The sequence below is a fragment of the Nansenia antarctica genome, assembly GCF_963989245.1.
Source record: "Nansenia antarctica genome assembly, chromosome: 14".
NCBI classification, from domain to species: domain Eukaryota; kingdom Metazoa; phylum Chordata; class Actinopteri; order Argentiniformes; family Microstomatidae; genus Nansenia; species Nansenia antarctica.
The window spans coordinates 5,249,972-5,270,801 of record NC_137684.1 but is presented as its reverse complement, the minus strand read 5'-3'; the positions used below and the strand labels follow the sequence as shown (position 1 = coordinate 5,270,801).

Sequence of the window (20,830 nt, the reverse complement as noted above, 5' to 3'; positions counted from 1 at the left end):
AAAAACTATTTACAATTGTGTGGATCTATATAATAACACTATCTCCTGTTATTTTAACACTGTCTAGAAACTCATGAAACTTGTTTGTATCAAATGTATCACATTCCTCCGGTGTGCGACTTACCGTCAAACGTTCCTCATTGACCCGGTGTTGATAGAGCGACGGTACCGTTCGTCCGGTTAGACCAGACCTGTGTGTTGGGATGTGGGACGATCACTAACGCGCTACAGCACCGAAACCAAACCGCTGGTTACTGACGTCTCCACTCAGACTCTGCCAGGACACTTCACGCAATCGATACGACTGGAGACACGCCTGCGCATTGCGAGCGCACACACGCACGCACGCACACACACACACACACACACACGCACACACACACGCATGTACGCGCACACACACACACACGCACACACACGCATGTACGCGCACACACGCACACACACACACGCACACACACACACACACACACACACACGCATGTACGCATACACACAGATACACACACACACACACGCACGCACACACACACACGCACGCACACACACACACGCACGCACGCACACACACACACACACACGCACACACACACACACACACACACACGCACACACGCACACGCACACGCACACACACACACACACACACACACACACACACACACACACACACACACACACACACACACACACACACACACACGCTCTATTCCACATTTACATTTTTGGCATTTAGCAGACGCCTTATTCCAAAGCGATTTACAATCAGACTTAACAGGAAGGGTAATCTAGCTCAGTTTATTGGCAGTTATAGAAGAAACGTGATAGAAGAAACAGACACACACACGCACACGCACACGCACGCGCACGCACGCACACACACACACACACACACACACACACACTCACAGAAACACACACACACACACACACACACACACACACACACACACACACACGCACACGCACGCACACACGCAGACACACACATGAGTCAAGTTGAATGATGGGTTGAAAACTTCCTCAACTTCCCTAACCCTTTAATTTGAGCAATCTCAAAGTGCATGATTAAGTTAATTCAGAAAAAACAACGAAGACATTGACGTTCAGAGTAGTTTCAAAATGCAATTTAGGTTCCCTTAAAATGAATCCCATGACACACACACACTGACCATATTCGTCTTTGTAATGTACAGGATAGTGAACTTTTAGATCAAATGTAATAAGAATTGTAAATACAAGTACAACCAGTTGAACCGAGGAATGCTCAGGAATGTCACTACACTGGTTGAGGTATGTTCTGTCTCTAGAATGGCTGTGTGTGCGTGTGTGTGTGTGTGTGTGTGTGTGTGTGTGTGTGTGTGTGTGTGTGTGTGTGTGTGTGTGTGTGTGTGTGTGTGTAGTAGAGAGAGAGAGGGAGAGTCATATGATGTGTTTCCCTAACATGGCTAGTCACTACGATGAACAGGGGTTTCTGTCCACTTTTACAGGATAATCCACAGGCAAAGGTAAGACAGAGCGTCTCACTAAGACAGTGTTTTCAGTCTTGTATTTACACTGTATCTGTGCTGTGTTGGAAGGCTAACATCTGGGTGGCTGGCTTTAGGAGTGGTCACAGTGATTGCATACACTCAGTGTTGGATCACAATGAATAATGCAACAATATACAGTACATATGATTATTCACATGGTAATGTCTCTTCAACTGTAAATAATTGTATTGCACCTGCCAGACATTCAGTGCATCTACAACAACTCAACAAGCTAAACTTTACTACATTGTACCGTACTCTCCAGGGCGAATGAAGACTAGGACATTCCACATGAGCTGTCACAGAGGTGCAGCCTAAAGCGGGAGAAGTAGGGAGAGGGACTGAGTCATGACTGTCAATACTACAACTCCCCACATGTCACCTCTGGACCCAAGCACTAGTGCTGGACCTTGGGTGTACTACATCCTCCTCGCTTTAGTAGTGTCCGCAGTGATTGGTGGCTTGGTCGTACTGGTAAGAAGCCTTACATTGTCTACAGAATTGGGTAAAAACAGTTTTGACAGTTTTTAGCTATTGTGCTGCATGGAATGATCTTCAGGGTAGGCTGAGGTTGGAGCATCTGGACCCTTACACTTGTTTTCCCAAAGCTGTTCTTGGTTTGGGACCAGCTCACGAGATATGCTCTTGCATTTAAAAATGTTTTGTTTTGGCACACCTGCAATAGTGACATCGGTCTCATTGTGTCTCCCTGCTTCAAAAAAGTTTAATAAATACAAATACATAAAGAAATGACATGACTGTACATCGCAGCCTATTGTAGTGCCACACCTGAGTATGAACACTGTTCTGGTGTGGGAAAAACGTTATTGAGACATGCCAAGACAAGCCTAATGTACTAGTGATTTTATTTTCATGTCACAATATTGTGCCTGGCTGAAATGCTCTATGCAGTATATTGATCACTGAAGCAGCATGTTGTTGTTCATTGTTACAGGTACTTTATTTAAGGCGAAGAAGGAGGTGAGTTTGATTGAATCTCGGCTCAAGAAGCGTTGTTTACAAACTGTACTTTACATCAATAGTTTAAAAAAAAATTTGCAGTGGAATTTGGTTGCACAGTATGCAAGCATCTTTGAGTGATATTTAGATGGCATATAAAATATAATATATATGTTACGGTACATGTGGGAAAGCGGTACATGTGGGAAAACTAGGGTTAGGGTTAGGTGCTACGTCGACTTGGTACATGCTGGCATGTCTAACCCTAATCCTAATCCTATCCCTAACCCTAACCCTACCCCTAACCTTAACCCTAGCACCCTAGCACCTAACCCTAACCCTAGTATTCCCACATGTACCGTTATCCCACATGTACCATAACATATACACATATTAGGCTTCTGGCTCAGATTGGTTTGTCTTGTCTGATGTCTCCAGACTTGATGAGCTGCGCCACAAGCTGATTCCTCTCTACAGCTACGACCACACTGAGCATGGGGAATGGGCTGACAATGTGGACGGAAATGAGGAAATAGAACAGACGGTGAGCAACCATTACTGCTGATTGTTTCTATGACATACTGTACGTTCCCATCAGGAGAATCTGGTGGAAGTAGAACTCGGAGGAACAGCCCGGAACGTTGTGAGGGAAGGTATCATCCCGTCCCTTCTACCTCCACCAGCCTCTCCTGATTCACACACACAGTCCTGTCCTGTCAGCCCCAAACTGAAAATGAGAGTTTTGGGAAATGATAAATGTTTATAATTATATAATAATAATAAAACATACATTATGATTATTATGATTATTGTGATTATTATGATTATTATGATTATTATTACTATTACTATTATTATTATTATTATTATTATTATTATTATTATTATTATTATTATTATAATAATAGTAATAGTAATAATAATAATCATAATAATCACAATAATCATAATAATAATAATAATAAACACACTGTCTTGTTTAACCTCCAGGAGCCTCTTATAGAGGGAAAGCTCTCCCTGACCTCAGGATACTACGAGCAGGACGGGTAGGGGGGACAGGGCCGGCCCTAGAGTCCTGGGGGCCCTAACCTCCTGGGGGGCCCTAACCTCCTGGGGGGCCCTAGCATCCTGGGAGCCCTAGAGTCCTGGGGGTCCTAACCTCCTGGGGGGTCCTAACCTCCTGGGGGGCCCTAACCTCCTGGGGGACCCTAACCTCCTGGGGACCCTAGACGAGAGCTTGGGTGAGGCCTATGGGCCAGGCCGGCTCAGAGGGTGGACATTCCAGCGGAGCCAGGAAATAATTGTTAGAAACTCTATTCCTTGCGTCCTCTCTTCACGTCCTCCACTCGCTTCCTTCTCGACACCCATTGGAGAAGAAGATCTAGGTCCCTCCCCTTAGATATTCTCTTGCTGTGCTTTTTGAGAAGCCAGCGAGAGGAGGACAGAGGAGAGGAGGCGAGGAGGCGAGCAAAGGCCACTGACTCCAAGGCCTTGAGAGCGATGACCAGGTCACCGGCCAGAGCCATCACGGCAGGAATGGTCTGTCTCTGCTCCAGCCTGACCTAGCATTTCTGGACAATTTCCTTTATATAGAAAAACACAGATGTGCTATAGACTAGACATCCTTTTTTCAGACAAAAACAGTACAGTACATTCAAAGAAGATGCTCTATGTGTGTGTGTGTGTGTGTGTGTGTGTGTGTGTGTGTGTGTGTGTGTGTGTGTGTCATCCAGGGGAGGCTGGTGGAGGTAGAAATCGGAGGATGGGTTCATTGTAATGCATGGAATGGAATAATATCAACAGTTTGATACTGGGTTTGATACCATTCCTCATTCTATTCCATGCATTACAATGAATACGTCCTCTGATTTCTACCTCCACCAGCCTCCCCCAGTGTCATCGTGAGATAGCCTTCATGAAACACGTTTGTGTCTGTCCTATGGTGTGTGTTTGTGCAATGCTATCTTTTTACTGTAGATGGCGCTGCAGCATCTTGTTTACCCTTGGTTGAGAATCAAGTGACACAGCCCAATGAAAAGGGCTACCTGTAGGCGAAATCATTTTTCTGTTTTTTACATGTGCTTAAACTACAGATTGTAAGCTTTCAAATGATGCATCATACATTGAAATCGGAAACAAATTGAAGATGACATGAGTATTTGAAAGTTGCTACACCTGAAATCACTAAGCACAGAAAATCCCCATCAAAGATAATGAATCCCCATCAAACAACAAGAAACGAAGTCATTGTGTTATAGATTACACTTATTTAATGAACGTAAAACTGTTCGGAAAAATAACGAGTGGGTACTTCACATCTTCGAGTTGAATGTTAGCTAAAAAAACGAAAATCTGGAGAGAAAAAAACAACAACTTTCAAGACGAATTTGACGTCTTTCTCATTTCCGAGAGGTGTCCATTTACATCAGATTGCGTCACCAATGTTTGAGGCAGAGGAGATGCAGTAGAGTAGTGTTTGAGATTGAGATTGAGATAACACATTGAGACAATACATTGTCATTATGTTAATTAAGGGACAAAAACATGAAAGTACCTGATACAGACAATAAAAAAAAGAAAAGAAAAAAAAGAATGTTGTCTATCTTACTGGGGCATGATCCATCAATTAATAATTGACACTCAATAAAAAGTCTTATGACTGTCTGTTTGAACAAAGACTGCAAGGAACTTCAAGTTTTGCACAATTGATAATAAAGCTAAAATGCAATTTTATTGTACAGTATTTTTTTTAGGATGCAACATTTTCACATCTTTTAGTCCATGTTATTGATCCTAATCACAGTCAGGCAGGCTGAGGGAGGTCCCTGCAGACACACCTGACCCCACTTACGGTGGATTAGTAACCACTCACCCTGCTAGGTGATTATCCAGGCATGTGGAGGTAATGGTCCAGGCCCTGACAGACCGGCTGTGTTACTCTCCAGGTCCAGAGATGGAGTCTTACAGAACACAGAGGTGAACAATTGCTTTCTAACTTACTTCTACTTTTTCTATTAATGACCTTACTTACTTTACTTCATTCTATTATTGTTGATTTTGTATCCTGCTGCAATGCCAATGTCGAAGAACCTGAGCCTAAGAATGTTACTCTTGTGTACCTGTACATTGTATGTAATAAAAGCAGTTCTGATTTCTCTCTGATCTGCATTGAAACTCTGAAAGACAAAGCGTAAGTTCATTTCAGTCTGTGGATGATATTGGAGTGTATCTTGTCTCATTAACATTAATAGTTTGTTTAATATTGCTTGGTGGTCACCTTTTGATTTTTGGGGCAAATGGAACAAGGCAGAATTAATCATCTTATTCAACCAATTAGATCTAAACTATTTACTGGATGGGTATGCATTGTTTCAAACATATAATAGAAATATCCATTATTAATAGATAAAAAAGCTAAAAAAACTGGCCCTAGAATGAACACTTATCCCAAAAAAGAAAATCACACACAAAAGTAAAGATTGTGTGTGTGTGTGTGTGTGTGTGTGTGTGTTCCAGGCTGACCAGGGTCCAGCCCCAGGCCTCAGCCTGTCTCCTGCAGTGTGTCCTGCTGTCTTTCCTGTTGGTCGTGGTCCTGCCAGGCCTGGCCGTGGTGGATGGCATACTGCTGTGTAACTACTGCCCCCTGCAGCCCAAAAACCAGTCCTGCTCCATCACCTCCCAGTGTGTCCCCGGGGAGCGCTGCTTCACCAGCAGGGGGCGCCTGGACTCCCTCCACAAGCTGTCTGCTCAGGGCTGCGCGACCCCTGACCTCTGTGGCTCTATCCGTGCCATGTCTTACATGGGGGACGTCTACAACGTGAGCTACACCTGCTGCTGTAAGGACCAGTGCAACCAGCGGCCCACGCCGGACACCTCGCTGAAGAGGTTGTTGAGGATGACCGTGACCACTGAAGACCCTCTGGGTGGATGTCCTGACGACACTACCACACAACCACCCGCCTCACAACCCCCAGCCTCACAACCACCAGCCTCACAACCACCAGCCACACAACCACCCGCCTCACAACCCCCAGCCTCACAACCCCCAGCCTCACAACCACCAGCCTCACAACCACCAGCCTCACAGAGGAGGTAGTTGAGGTGTGTTTGTATTGAGCAGAATGGACGATTATTGTAGCAATTTTATCGGTGAAATGCTCATCCAGGCATTTTAAAGATCTTAAAGAAACAGTTCCAGTGCTCCTAGTCATTATGCACAGGATGACACCTTAAGGGACATTTAGGCCTATTTAATTTCAAATGTGTGGATTTATCCAAATATGTATCTAATGTAAAAAAAATAAAAAATGAATGTGCGGATAACAAAGTGGTATTGGTGGTACACCAATGTGCCCACTCTCCTGGTCGGCAGTGTGAGCTGACATTCTCAGTCTGGTCATTGGGGAATGCAAGTTAATAAAAGAAGCACCATGTTAAATCTGTCCCGTCTCGTGTGTCAGTGTATATGTCTGTCAGTCGCAATCTGTTGTGAATAGTGGGGGTTGGCTTGACTCACAAACACCTCCTGTATTCCTGTCAGAAGCAAGGTTCCAAAATAAACTGGTGAGAAACATGGCTGCCAGCCAATCCCTGCCCCCCTCCCTGGCACTGTTCCATCTGAGGCCCTGGAGGGCAGCTGCAGATAAACCCTGCCAGATGTGTCTGGGCTTGAACACAGAATAGAGTCATTTTAACGGACGGTAGAAGAATGCGCATGTGTTGTGAAAGAGTATTTAAGGGGTGGCAGAGAGAGAGAGAGAGAGAGAGAGAGAGTCAGACACACTCCTGCATTTGCGGTGGTTTCTTCCTACTCTTTACTTAGACAACTTAACTTTTTACTATTGACTCCGGGAAGGGAAGTAGGGGTCATTCTAAACAGTTTCCGCAGGGCTATTTCGCTGAAGTCAGCAGCAGCTGTTATCTAACATCAGTGAGGTCCATATTTTCGACAGCAGGGAATTGTATTCTTTGAAACACGTGAAATGTGGCCTTCTAAGTGCATTTTGGGCAACAATGCTTAAGACATCTTGTTTGAGAGATACATCACTATTGAAAAAAACACCACAAACCGTATATATAAAATACCTCAATCTTCTTTCTTTTTTTTTAAATTAATTAATTAATTTTTTTCTGAGTGGGGCAGTCCCACTCATAGTTTTTCATTTTATTGGACAGATATAGTGAAGAGAGACAAGGAAAGTAAGGAGAAGAAGGGAGAGAGGGCATGTCAGCAGGGCATGGGCCAGAGTCGAACCCATGCATATGTGGGCACTGTAGACCGCGGCACTAGACCACCCCAGGCCACAGACCTCAATATTCTAACCAAACAAACACATCACTGCGGTTTAGTCTATGCCACGCAACAGCAATCCATCATGTGCTCTAAAAGTATATCAATGTACCGGTATTTTTATTTTTTTTGTAAATATATTACATAAATATGTTACTTAGAGTTGAGGATGCTATCAGTCCAATAAGGTTAGGCCGAGAGAGGCCCTTGTTCTCGAAGGCGTATCAGAGAGAGATGGTGTCAACCTCAAACAGCCTCGTCTCTGTCTGGGGAGTTGGAAGATTACCTGGGGGGTATTAAAAAAAAAAAATAAGCCTGGATTTTTTGATATGTCTCACGAGACTTATGAAAATAAACCTGGATTTTCCTTTAGTGACGTTGATGGAATACCCCCCAGGGCTAGAAACCATCCGGCCTCAGCCTGTAGAGTGTCCATGCAGGATACGTGGGTGGTTGATTTGAAATAACAGGGCACACAATTGAATCAATCTTACACTCATGGGTGTGGCCACTACAGGCTGGGCCTAAATTCATTCATGCTCAAACAGTAGTGAAGTGCCTGTGGTGTCAAAAGGAGGAGTTCTGAGGAGCGCATCAAAACATTGTTCATTCTATGCAGGTTGATGTCTACAGAGTCATAGGAATCAGCAGGTAAGATATGTCCCTCCATTTCAACACACAATCAGAGTAACAAACAAAACTGTTGGCATTGATGCAGTTGAGTCTCTAACCACGACCCTAACCCCAGCCTTGTCTTTTAGGTAAAAATAGGAGAAAATTATTATTATTAGTTTCCTTATCTCTGTCCTATTTACATTGTGATGGTATGTTTGTTTGATGTGCAGTTGTGATATGATCTTTCAGAGCATATCAGGAGCCTACTGCTTAAACTACTGATTGTTTCAATCTGGGTAATCAACACACTATTGTGGACACCTGTATGTAGTGAATATCACAGTCCCTGATGCTTTGGTCAATGTTTTTCCTCAGTGGGCAGATCATGTCAAACCTTTTAGATTATTGAATTGGTTTACCTTGGATGACGATATTTAAAATAGGAACACGAAATAGAAAAGAAAAAAAACTTCCCAGGCTTTCATTGTTGTAAATGTAATCCCGATCCATGGTCTTCTAGGCCCAGTATTTAGTAGTATCTAGATTATGAATGAATGAATGGTCTTTATTGTCATTGCTATAGTACAGGTACCAAACAACGACATTTGGGAGGGGGGGCTCCCCTGGTGTTAGGAAAGAAAAGAAAAAAAAGAAGGAAAAAAAAACACAAGAAGGGAAGGAGCTGGTTTACATAAATAAAGGCTATGTACACTATCCACTATACTATACTGTACAGATAGACGACTAGGGTTGTCATATTGCACATAGTGTTATTGCACATTCATTTGAAGTGTCGCAGTTTGCAGGCTAGAAATGTACATGTTTGTGCCTCAGCACTACACCTGATTTTTTCAGTCCAGCAGCTGCCATCAATCCGTCCAGACTGTCCAGGGCCCAGAACCTAGGTCTTTGCTGTGTTCAGGGCCTGGATGGCCCTGGGGTAGAAGCTGTGCTTCAGTCTGTTTGTCCTTGCGGCCATGGTCCTGTACCGCCTTTTCGAGGGCAGCCGGCTAAAGTGTTTGTACCCAGGGTGGGTTGGGTCTCTGGAGATCTTGGAGGCCTTCCTGAGACAGCGTGTGTTGTACAGCTCTTCCAGAGAGGGGAGGGGGGCGCCGGTGATCTTCTGGGCTGTTCTCACGACTCTCTGTAGCGCATTTCTCTCCGCGGTTGTGCAGCTGGAGAACCAGTTGCAGATGCCGTAGGTGAGGATGCTCTCCACTGCGCCGCGGTAGTAGGCCACCAGTATCTCCTGCTTGTTGTGGTCCTTCCTGAGGACTCTCAGGATGTAGAGCCGCTGTTGTGCCTTCTTGATGGTGGCTGTTGTGTTGTTCTTCCAGGACAGGTCATCCTGTATGTGCACCACCAGGATGTTTTGCTATCTGGGATCAGATCTGTCAGATATTTAGTAGTATGAGATAAAATAACATTTTCAAAACAAAATGTATCTGAAATTCAGATTCTGAATCAATCTGATCCAGATTATACGTTTTTAAATACTGGACCATAGATCTCCAACCAGGTCACCAGTAGACGTCTCTCTCTCTCACCAGATCCAAGATGTCCCAGGTGCCGTATGCCGTCCTGTGTGTGTACCTCCTGCTCCCAGGCCTGCTCTGTGCCAACCTGCTCTGCTACTACAGTCCCATCATGTACAGGAACCGGACCTTTGAGCTTGTCCTGTCAGAATGCCCTCCGCAGGAGCAGTGCTTCAAAGCTGATGGTCGCTACGGTAACCACAGTGCGCTCTCGGCCAGGGGCTGCATACTGGAGAAGGACTGCGGCCATGTTCATGACCTGCCCCTGAAAGGAACCATCTACACCATGTCCTACAGCTGCTGTGACTATAATTACTGTAACGCCGGTCCCCGTGTCACGCTAATCTCTGTCCCCCTCCTACTGACTATGGTGGCTAGTGTAGCCATGCTGCTATAGCTACTGTAGCTTGTAACTGAACCCCCATACTGTCATTCAGTGGTGTCTGGTGGAGGAGGGCCTCATTGTAATATATGGAATGATGAATGGTATCAAACACATGCATTTCATACTCAGCTGAAACAGTGGGCAACTCCCCCATATCATGGTCAACTCTTTTACTAGTACTTTTCTACTTATGGTCAACTCTATTTTTATGGTTGAATAAATATTGTTTTGATAGAATAGACATGTCATTCTCATGTTTTATGGCCTTTGTTCATCCAGAAAAGGTAATTTTGGGGATGAAATTGTTGAATCATTCATCTACCAAAACATTGCCTATTGTTTTCTTTGTGACAACTGTACCTGCTGCTTCCAGCTCTTTCTGGAACTCTGCTCAAGTGGTCCTTGGCTCTTGGGCTACTCTTCTAACTAACTTTCTGACTGCCCATTAAAAAAATGTAGGAGCTCCTGTGTATGGCCGGCTGATCATCGAGTGATGGTCGAGTAAGGCCTCTTGACTTAGCCCTAAGTTACTCCAGGGAGACTATCACTGTTCTCTCTAATTGTAAGCCGCTTTGGATAAAAGTGTCTGCTAAATGGTTAAAATGTAAATCTTGTTGTGAAAGTACAGGGTTCAGCCCAAATGATCTAGTGTTTGGCAACACCGTCTGGGGTCCAATGGTTGTGTTTAAGGATCGGTGGAGGGAGTCAGACCCGTCTACCAGCCTGACTGACTGTGTGAATGGGTTTAGGCATCTGCTTCATGCAAAGCTATGTTAGCAAAGTTAGCTGCCACACAAGCTAACATGAAAAAGAGGTATGACCGTTGGACTGGTGATCAAGTTTTGTCTCTTTGTCCGGTGGTGAGTTCACCCTTCCAGGCATAGTCCTAATACAAAAAGGTCCTTACAGGCTACAGTCGTTAAAACTATTTCAGAACAACCATTTGATTTCAACTCCTGGTCGTTAGGAGCCTCTGAAACTGTCAATTTGCTTAAACCCTATTATGCTTACTCTTGTAGTGTGCGCCCGCTGCTGACCAGCAGGGATCAACGGCAGTGAGTTCTGCCATGGTGTCTGGTACGGTGGGGGTGGTTCCAGGTGAGTGTGGGGGTGGTTTCAGGTGAGTGAGGGGGTGGTTTCAGGTGAGTGTTGGGGTGGTTTCAGGTGAGTGTGGGGGTGGTTTCAGGTGAGTGTGGGGGTGGTTTCAGGTGAGTGAGGGGGTGGTTTCAGGTGAGTGTATCGACCATGCTGTTCTTGAGCCTGATGAGGGGTTGGCATCTAGTTGGTTGAAAAATTCAAAAACACTCAAGAATTTAAAAGGGTTGCTCATTAAAGGCTGTGATAATGTGGTTGCGGATGCACTGTCGCCGGCTCCAGTTTTGGTGTAGTGTGTTTTTGTTTAGTTTTTCTGGTCATTTTTGTGTTGTAAGTGACGGAGATCCTATGGGACCCCTGTCTTATCGGGGTTGTGACGACCCTCTCTGCCCTGTCTGCCTGTTTGTGTGTTTTTGCTTGCTTGCTCTTGCAGGTACAAGAGATGGGAGTGGCAGAGGTCTTTGGGGCTTTGTGTGACTGTGTCCTTTAAGTCTATTTTCAGCGCCTAGTTGAAGCATCTTTTCTCTCTCTCTCTCTCGATGAAGGCGGTCGCATTTTCGCTCCCTCTACCCTCCCACTACCTTTGGTCTTGTCTGGTCTGCTTTCTGCCCCCGGAGTCTTTGCACTGTCTTTTCGAAACTATAAACATGGAATTGATAAGTTGGTCTCAACGCAATTGACAAAAACATTTCTACAAGAAACTCAGGATCGGGGGAACCTGTTTGCCCAGATGGCACTTCGCACTTTGCCCAGATGTCGCCGCGGGCTACATTATGGCCTTGTGGGAGAAGTTGAGGGTTGTGTGCCTGGTGATCCTCTCCCTAGAGGACATCGAAGACGTCTACCTATTTAGATTTATGATAGCAGGACATCTGCTAATTGGCCTGAGCATTGTCCTGGTCTATCGGAACATTGGAAAGACGGCAGCCGCCTCCCTTAAGCTGCCCGTCATGTTAAAGGAGATGGGCAGAGCAGTGAGATGGGCAGAGCAGTGAGGACTCAGACTGTTATGATATCTGAACTAAATCGCAAGATGGAAAACTTATTGGAGAAACTCACTGCTTTGCAGGACGAAGTCAGGAGATCCAGCACAGACTTTAGACAATAACGCGCTAACCCAAACAGGGGTTAACCCAAACAGCTCATCTCCATTTCGCCCCCCCCCTCCCCCACAGACACATGCAAAGACGCCTTCTACACCCCCCCCTCCCCCATCCCTCATTGACACCTGTTGACATTTTCTTTTTCTTTCTGACTGGGCCTGATTAGAGGTCGTCTCCATGGCAACCTGCTGTGTTATCACGATGACACTCTCCGGAATGAGTGACTGAGATTGTGGACCAGCCAGGAGGGAGCCTCAGCATACACACACACACACAGACACGGACTTCCTTCTTTCAAGGACTCATACATACATGAACATGCCCCCCCCCCCCCCCCTCAGTGGCAGCACAGTGCGCCGATTAGATAGATGTTCTACAGAGGGTGATGTTTCCCCCCCCCCCCCCTTTCCTTTCCTTGTAATCTTTGGCTGTATATGTTCTGTTGTAAAGCGCTTTGAGTTGCATTTCATGTACGAAAGGCGCTACATAAATAAAGCTTTACTTACATACTACTTACTATGTTTGGTTTTTTGGTTGACATTTGGCCCTTTTGTTATTTTACCATACAACATTACCTCTACACACTTCCACTTATGCACTCACCTACACTACTGACTTTACTGATTACACACTTCTCTATATTTCTTTATGTTGTTCTTTTTGGTTAATAAATCATTTGATACTTTACTTGGTTGTGTGTCTCCCTCTTTTGTCACGACCGTGCGGAAAACAGGGAATTCAGGTTAACTGTCCGTCCTGAGACATCTACTTACCCTGTACCCCCCCTGTACAGTTTCTCCAGTGTCATAAAAAAAAGTTCCTCTTCTAGCATGATGACTTCCAATGGCCCCAGGCCCGAACATAGATTACTTTTTCCTGTTATGACTGGTGAATAGATGATTCACTTACTTAGTCAAATGTATTTGTTGCAAGTCACTTTGGATAATGGCGTCTGCTAAATGGCAAACATTTTAATGTAAACAGCCTAACAGCACAAAGGAGAGGGGGAGAGGGGGGAGAATGTTGCAGTCTGAGAACCTGACTCGACTGCCTAATAACACTATAAAATAGCATTTCACACACAGTGCATCTTAAATAGGTTACGTGGAGAACCATTTACCATAAATATCTGTATTTCGGGAACCAACATATATAAAGAATAATAAAAAAAACACCAAATCATTATTCAGTCTTTAATTTTCCTCCTCCTTCCTTCTTTATTCCCTCCTTCCTTTGCAATCTGATCCTTCCCTTCATCTTTGGCTTGGAGGTGGGGTTTCCTTCTGGGCTAACATGGGATAATGTCAACTCATGGAGGAAGAATGCGCATGTGTTATGAAAGAGCATTTAAGGGGCGGCAGAGAGAGAGAGTCAGACACACTTCCTTCTTCGTGTGGATTGTTTAAACTCTGCCTACACGACTTTATATCCTTTTTTACTCCGCAAGTAGAGGTAATTATAACATGTGTTGTTCGCAGGGCTATTTAGCTGAACTCCTTAAGTCAGCAGCAGCTATTATCTAACATTAGGAACCAGGGAATTGTATTCTTTGAGACACGTGTAAATGTGTCCATCTTTAAGTGCATTTGGGGGCAGCTCCAGGGCTAGATGATTTCAAATTCAAACAGCAGTTTATGTGTCTGGGGTGTTGGAAGATGATCAAGGCTAGAAACCATCTAACCTCAGGCTGCAGAGCGGGCACACAGAATGGGTGGGGGGTGGATGGAAAATAACAGGGCACACTATTTGCCTTTAATGCGACACTCATGGGTGTGGCCACTACAGGCCGGGGCTGAATGAGTTTGATCTCAATATAGTATTGAGTGTCAAAAGACGATGAGGAGCTCATGCATGTGTTGTTCATTCTATGCAGGTTGATATCTACAGAGTCATTGGAATGAGCAGGTAAGATATTTTTCCTCCATTTTAACACACACTCAGAGTAGCAAACTGTTGGCATTGATGCAGTTTAGTCTCTAACCACGACCCTTACCCCAATCTTGTCTTTTTGATAAAAATAGGACAACATTATTATTACTAGTTTCCTTATATGTGTGCTATCTATACTCACCGAACACTTTAGTAGGAACACCTGTACACCTTTTCATTCATTCAGGTGGTGTAAGATGTTAGCACGCTTTGGGCCCGTTAATACCAATCAATCATCTCTTGAATACACACAGCCTATTTGAGTGTTGTTGCTATGTGCATCCCTTCATGGCCACAATGTACCCATCTTCTAATGGCTGCTTCCAGCATGATAATGTCACAAAAGCAAAAGTCCTCTCAAACCGGTTTCATGAACATGACAATGAGTTCAGTGTTCTTCAGGGGTCTTGCCCAATAGAACACCTTTGGGATGTGGTAGAGCAGGAGATTCACAGCTTGGAAGTGTAACCCCTGCCATATGGGCGGGGCCTGAGTTCTACTTTAAATAAGTGGCGGTATTACCTGTAATAATAAACTATTCAAATTATGACGATCCATTAACTATGTGGAAGTATTTTAAATAGGACTTCCTTTTTAATCCTTTTAATGTATTTATGTTTTAATATATCATATGAATTGCATATTACCTGTTTATGACACAACACAGTGGCTTTAAATGCAAATACCAAAGGGTATATATTAATTTACTAAATGCTCAATTTAAAGTGTTGGTAGTCAATTATAATGTTATACAAAGTCAATAGACAATATTCACAATACAATGTCAACAGACAATATCACAATATCACATAACAAAATATAGGCTCAAAGCCTATTCCAATTCCTTTCAAGGAAATAAATGTAATGTTTCCAATAAACTCAAAGTCAACTCAAAGGATTCACAATTGTACAATATATCGTTAAGTAAAATAAAAAGGTGGGCCCACACTCACACACACACACGCACTCTGTAACTCAGTCCATTAACCAGTGTTACCGTTGCAGCTGACGTTGCTTGTGAGCGGGGGGGGCGGCCTTGAAACAGATATGGCCACTTCACTCGTTTACACGAGCCTAAATAAAAGCACATGCGTGGTTCAGTACTCACGTAACCCCGTGGGGGACTCGTAGGCAGTGGCGGGCGGTGCATTTCACACCTAGGCCTTCAGTGATGTCCTACACAGTCCTACCTGAATTATTCCACCTCTTAATACCATCATTATGACACGCCATGGCTCTAGAAACTAGACATTTAGACAGAAACGCAGTATAACCGGGCGTTGCAATTGTTATTATAGCTGCACCTCGTCTGGGTGTATTCATTGCATGAAAACGAAAGCGTCAGTTATTATTTCCCTAACTTTGCTTATCGGCCTGTCCATCTTGATAGGAGGACCGTATCGAGTCCATTCTGGTTATCTTCCTCATGTTCATACGGTCACGGGGGTGTGTCGTTTTCTACGGTAGCAAGTGATTAAAAGATCACATTGAAGCCCCACTTACTCACACAGCGGAGTCAGCACACACATTATCTACGGACCCCAAGGTGGCTCCGTACATATCTACATCTCTTGCAGAAAAAATAAAATGCTTTGTACTCACCAAAACAACTGATTATTTGAACACAAAATCCATCCTCCTTTCTTTCCTCAAGAAGACTTCAATGTCTCTGTTGTACAGTTTATCAGTTCCACCAATAAGTCCTTTTCTACATGGATAGCGTCGCTAACGTCGGGGTTGGCCGTTCTCTTCTGATTATGTCTAGCTTTTCTTGTAAAGTTCTTCTTGAAAATGTCATTGTTATAATAATATCTGCCACCAAATCTACCTCTTCTCCTCCTTCAGCCATTGTGGCTGCTTGTAGAACAACAGCTTCCATCTACACAAATTAGCGAGATCAAGTTCAGTTTGCTAGCTCTGCCTCTCAATAGTGTGTATCCAATCAAAAGACGTGCAGGTGCTGATCAGGTGGTGCGCCATCCAGCAGGCACGTTCGTCGGATTTGCTCGCCAACTCGAGATCTGACCACGGTACGCCACAGTCATTTTCTCGTTCACTTTAAATTACAATCTGTACTCGCGCCACTGTTGAATCTGCAGGCGGGCAGATTTCTTGGTACCCTGGCAACACATGATGGCTGAAATGAAATGAAATTATTGGATAAAAGCTAAAGGCCAGCCCTCCAAATGGCTGGAAGCAGCGCAACCAAGAGGAAAGCTATGAAATGAAGAGAATAGACTAAGGGAATAATTGAATACATATTTGTGGGAAAATATATCAAAATTAAATATCATCAGTCAGTATATTCTGATGATGTTTAGGCCAGCAGAGAAGGCCTTGCTGGCCCTGACGGCCCACCACTGCTCGTAGGTAACCGAGGGGTTTGAAAGATCCGAAAAAAAGAGGCAGAGATGAGGGGGGATGGGGTCCAGCGCTCTCCCACGAGCGCAGGAGAATGATTGAAGGACACTGGCGCGAAGATTCACTGGACGGTCTCGAGTTACTCCAGGCGATTGGAAACGGTCTCCTTGTCCACCGGAGAGCTTTCCTTTTGCTTGGTCTCTCGACTTCCAATTCTGAATTAACAGAATACACTGAGCTACAAAATCCAATAGCTATTTCGTTTTGATATAGCTAGAAACTATTTATCACTCAGCAAATGCTAGCAACATGCTAACGTAATTATGCTAAGCTAACCGCTTGCCGCGATTAGCTCTACAGTCAAATATAACATACTACAACGAGTAGATGTAGCTTATAAACAAACTCCAGACATATGTATTTACCTCTGGTAGCTTCAATGTGCACCAACATCCAAAGGAATAACTGTTCGTTGATCCCGAAATGTTATACACACAGCTTATACAAATATCACTTCACTCGAAGATGTACTCAATCATTCTGACATGTTACTTAGTGCAACCTATCGCTATTAGTACAAAGTCCCACCCCCTCTATCTCAGCATACATTACAGTTGGCTAGCTCTTCCCGATGGACCAATGAAATAAAGAAATGAATGAATGACATTCATAACACGTAGTACAATGAGCGAACTCATTAGAGCTTGTAAACAAGTACACATTATAAACTTATAACCATGTTAATAACCGTGTACATAACCATGAAATGATGCTTATTTATTAAATGGACTTATTTATTTAACTTATTAAATTGACTTATTTATTGAAATGCTCATAGCTCACTTTAGTAGCTGGGCTACATAAGTGCACCTGAAATATCTGCAGCAATTGCATTATGCAATCATGTCATTATGGACCAGAATCTCAAAGGATTTTTTTTCCAACATCTTGTGGAAGCAATGCCACAAAGAATTGAGGCTGTTTTTAACAGCAAATGGAGGCCCTACCCAGTATTAGTATATTGTTCCTAATGAAGTGTTCGGTTGGTGAGTGTATATTATTATCATGGTATTTTTGTTTGATGGTGGAATTGTGATATGATCTTTTGGAGCTCTTTTTAAACTACCGATTATTTCAATCTGAGTAATCAACACTGTTGTAGACTGTTGCACAAACCCAGATTATTGGTCGATGTTTTTTTCCTGAGCGTCAGATGACGTCAAACCTTTCAGTTTATTGAACTGGTTTACCTTGGAGAATGATGATGATATTCCAGATTTAAAACAGGAACACAAAATAGAAAAACACTCAAGGCTTTCCTATTCTAGTCCCAGTATTTAACAACACGTAATCTGGATATTTTTTTTGCTATCCAGGAACAGATCTATGTATCTGATTCAGTCTGATCCAGATGAAAAGTTTTGAAACACTGGTTCCGTAAAGATCCAACCGTTACTCAGTTGACCGGTAGACGTCTCTCTCTCTCACCAGCTCCAAGGTGTCCCAGGTGCCGTATGCCGTCCTGTGTGTGTACCTCCTGCTCCCAGGCCTGCTCTGTGCCAACCTGCTCTGCTACTACAGTCCCATCGAGATGCGGAACAAGAAGACTCCGACCCCTCTCGTCCTGTCAGAATGCCCTCCGCAGGAGCAGTGCTTCAAAGCCGACGGTCGCCTGGGTAAGGACAGTGCCGTCACGGCCAGGGGCTGCATGCTGCAGAAGGACTGCAACCAGGTTCACGACCTGCCCCTGAACGGAACCATCTACACCATGTCCTACAACTGCTGTGGCGCTAATTACTGTAACTCCGGCCCCCGTGGTGTCACGCTTGTCTCTGTCCCCCTCCTACTGACTATGGTGGCTAGTGTAGCCATGCTGCTATAGCTACTGTAGCTTGTAACTGAACCCCCATACTGATAATTCAGTGGTGTCTGGTGGAGGAGGGCCTCATTGTAATACATGGAAGGGTATGAAACGCAGTGCGTTTAATACTTTAATACTACTGAAACAGTGTGTTACAACCCCTTGTTATGGTCAACTCTCTACTAGTACACTAGCACTAGTACATTTCTACTTAGTTTACATGATCAACTCTCTTTTTATGGTTAAATAAATATTGTTTTTATAGAATAGACTGTCATTGTCATGTTTTATGGCCTTTGTTCATCCAGAAAAGGTTATTTTATAGGTCATTTGGGGATGATTTTTTTTGAATTAGTCATTAATCTACCAAAGAAGTCTCTGTAATGTAATCTCAAATGACAATAAAAATCCCAGACACACTCTTGACTCTCTCTCTCTCTCTCTCTCTCTCTCTCTCTCTCTCTCTCTCTCTCTCTCTCTCTCTCTCTCTCTCTCTCTCTCTCTCTTTCAAACCTTTTAGTTGATTGAATTAGTTCATGCAGAGATGGAACAGCAACTACATGATTGTATAGTCTCTCTCCCCCCCTGTCTTTCAAACCTTTTAGTTTATTGAATTTGTTTACCCTGGATGATGCTGATTATATTTCAGATTTAAAACAGGAACACAGCAACAGTTATTTTCTAGGTATTTGGGCATTAAACTGTTGAATTAGTCATCCATCTACCAAAGACATCTGTGTTATAATGTTAATATTCTCAAATGACAAAAATGACAAAAATTCCAGATATACTCTCTCTCTCTCCCTCCGACCCCCACACAGTGAAACAAAGTCATTATTCACTCTCGCTCTCTTCTGAGACAATAACACCAACGTAAATACAAAGAGAGCCGGAGGCTTCCCTTGTGTGATACAGTAACCCCTTCAGAAAGTGAGCGTGAGGAATGGTTGTCCCTGATGAGGAAGCAGGTGGCAGGAAGGGTTATTGGGTTATTCTGGTGATGTCATAGTGATAATAGAGCATTATCCATTCCCTCTAAATGCATTAGAACCTCAATTACACAGATCCCCAGACAGAGTACACTGTCCTGCTGTACACAATAGAAGAGGTAATGAGGTAATCTCTCTCTCTCTCTCTCACACACACACACACACACACACACACACACTCTCACTCTCACTCTCTCACACACACACACACACACACACACACACACACACACACAGACACAGTTCCACACACCGACCCACTCACACCCAAAGAGATCTCTGAGGTTTGGACAGTTCTTTATTTCCCTTTTATAAGGCTGCTGGGTCTCCCCATCGTGGATATACATATATATACAGGAGATTGCTATACTGGGTTTACACTGAGGGGAGAGGGTCCATATTACACAGACTTCAAAAAACAACACTGAGAACCTCCCTCCAGGTATCAGAAATCAGCAGAGAGAGAGAGGGAACGGGGAAACAGCACAAGAGAAAGGGGGAGGGAGGGGGAGAGGGGAGGGGGAGGGAGGGGGGAGATGTTGCAGTCTGAGAGCCTGACTCGACTGCCTAATAACTTAACACTATAAAATAACATACAGATTTCACGCACAGTGCATCTTAAATAGGTTACGTGGAGAACCATTTACCATAAATATCTGTATTTCGGGAACCAACATATATAAAAAATAATAAAAAAACAAAGTCATTATTCAGTCTTTAATTCTTTTTTTGTCTTCTTTTTTTGTCTTCTTTTTTCCCCCCTCCATTTTGCAATTCGATCCATCTTTTCTTCTTTGCCGCGGAGGCGGGCGTTTTCCGACCCCCGCCCCTCATCCATCCCGGATTAAACGAGGAAAAAAACCAACACGCCCCGACCCAGAAAGCATATGAATTAGTAGAAAACGAACAAACGAATGAACGGAACACCACAGTCAACTTATCACGAAAAGAACCCACAGACACACAGAACAGCAAGAACACAGCACTCTTTTAGCATCGTTATCACTGTTATTCCTCATCTTCATCATCATCATCATCTTCCTCCTAGGGTACTGGTGCGGACGGACTCTTCCTCCCTCGGAGAGAGCAGATCCCTGGTCGTCAGTGATTTCTCTGAACTTCACAGTGTGGTAGGAGGAGAGGGGGGGGGGGGGTGACAGGGGAAAGCCAGGGGG

At 43.9% G+C, this 20,830-nt stretch overlaps 1 protein-coding gene across 2 annotated transcripts; it reads left to right on the top strand.

Moving 5' to 3' along the window:
• The first annotated feature begins 13,893 nt into the window (after positions 1-13,893).
• On the top strand, positions 13,894-18,988 carry bncr (bouncer). Of its 2 annotated transcripts, XM_080545322.1 has the most exons (3): positions 13,894-13,967; positions 14,389-14,420; positions 18,297-18,988. In XM_080545322.1, exons 2-3 carry the CDS (start codon positions 14,413-14,415, stop codon positions 18,685-18,687), a joined length of 399 nt encoding a protein of 132 aa, XP_080401448.1. In that variant the 5' UTR covers positions 13,894-13,967; positions 14,389-14,412; the 3' UTR covers positions 18,688-18,988. The 2 variants fall into 2 exon arrangements, with proteins under 2 accessions (XP_080401448.1, XP_080401447.1); XM_080545321.1 differs by lacking the exon at positions 13,894-13,967 and having other exon boundaries at positions 14,316-14,420.
• The last annotated feature ends 1,842 nt before the right edge of the window (positions 18,989-20,830 follow it).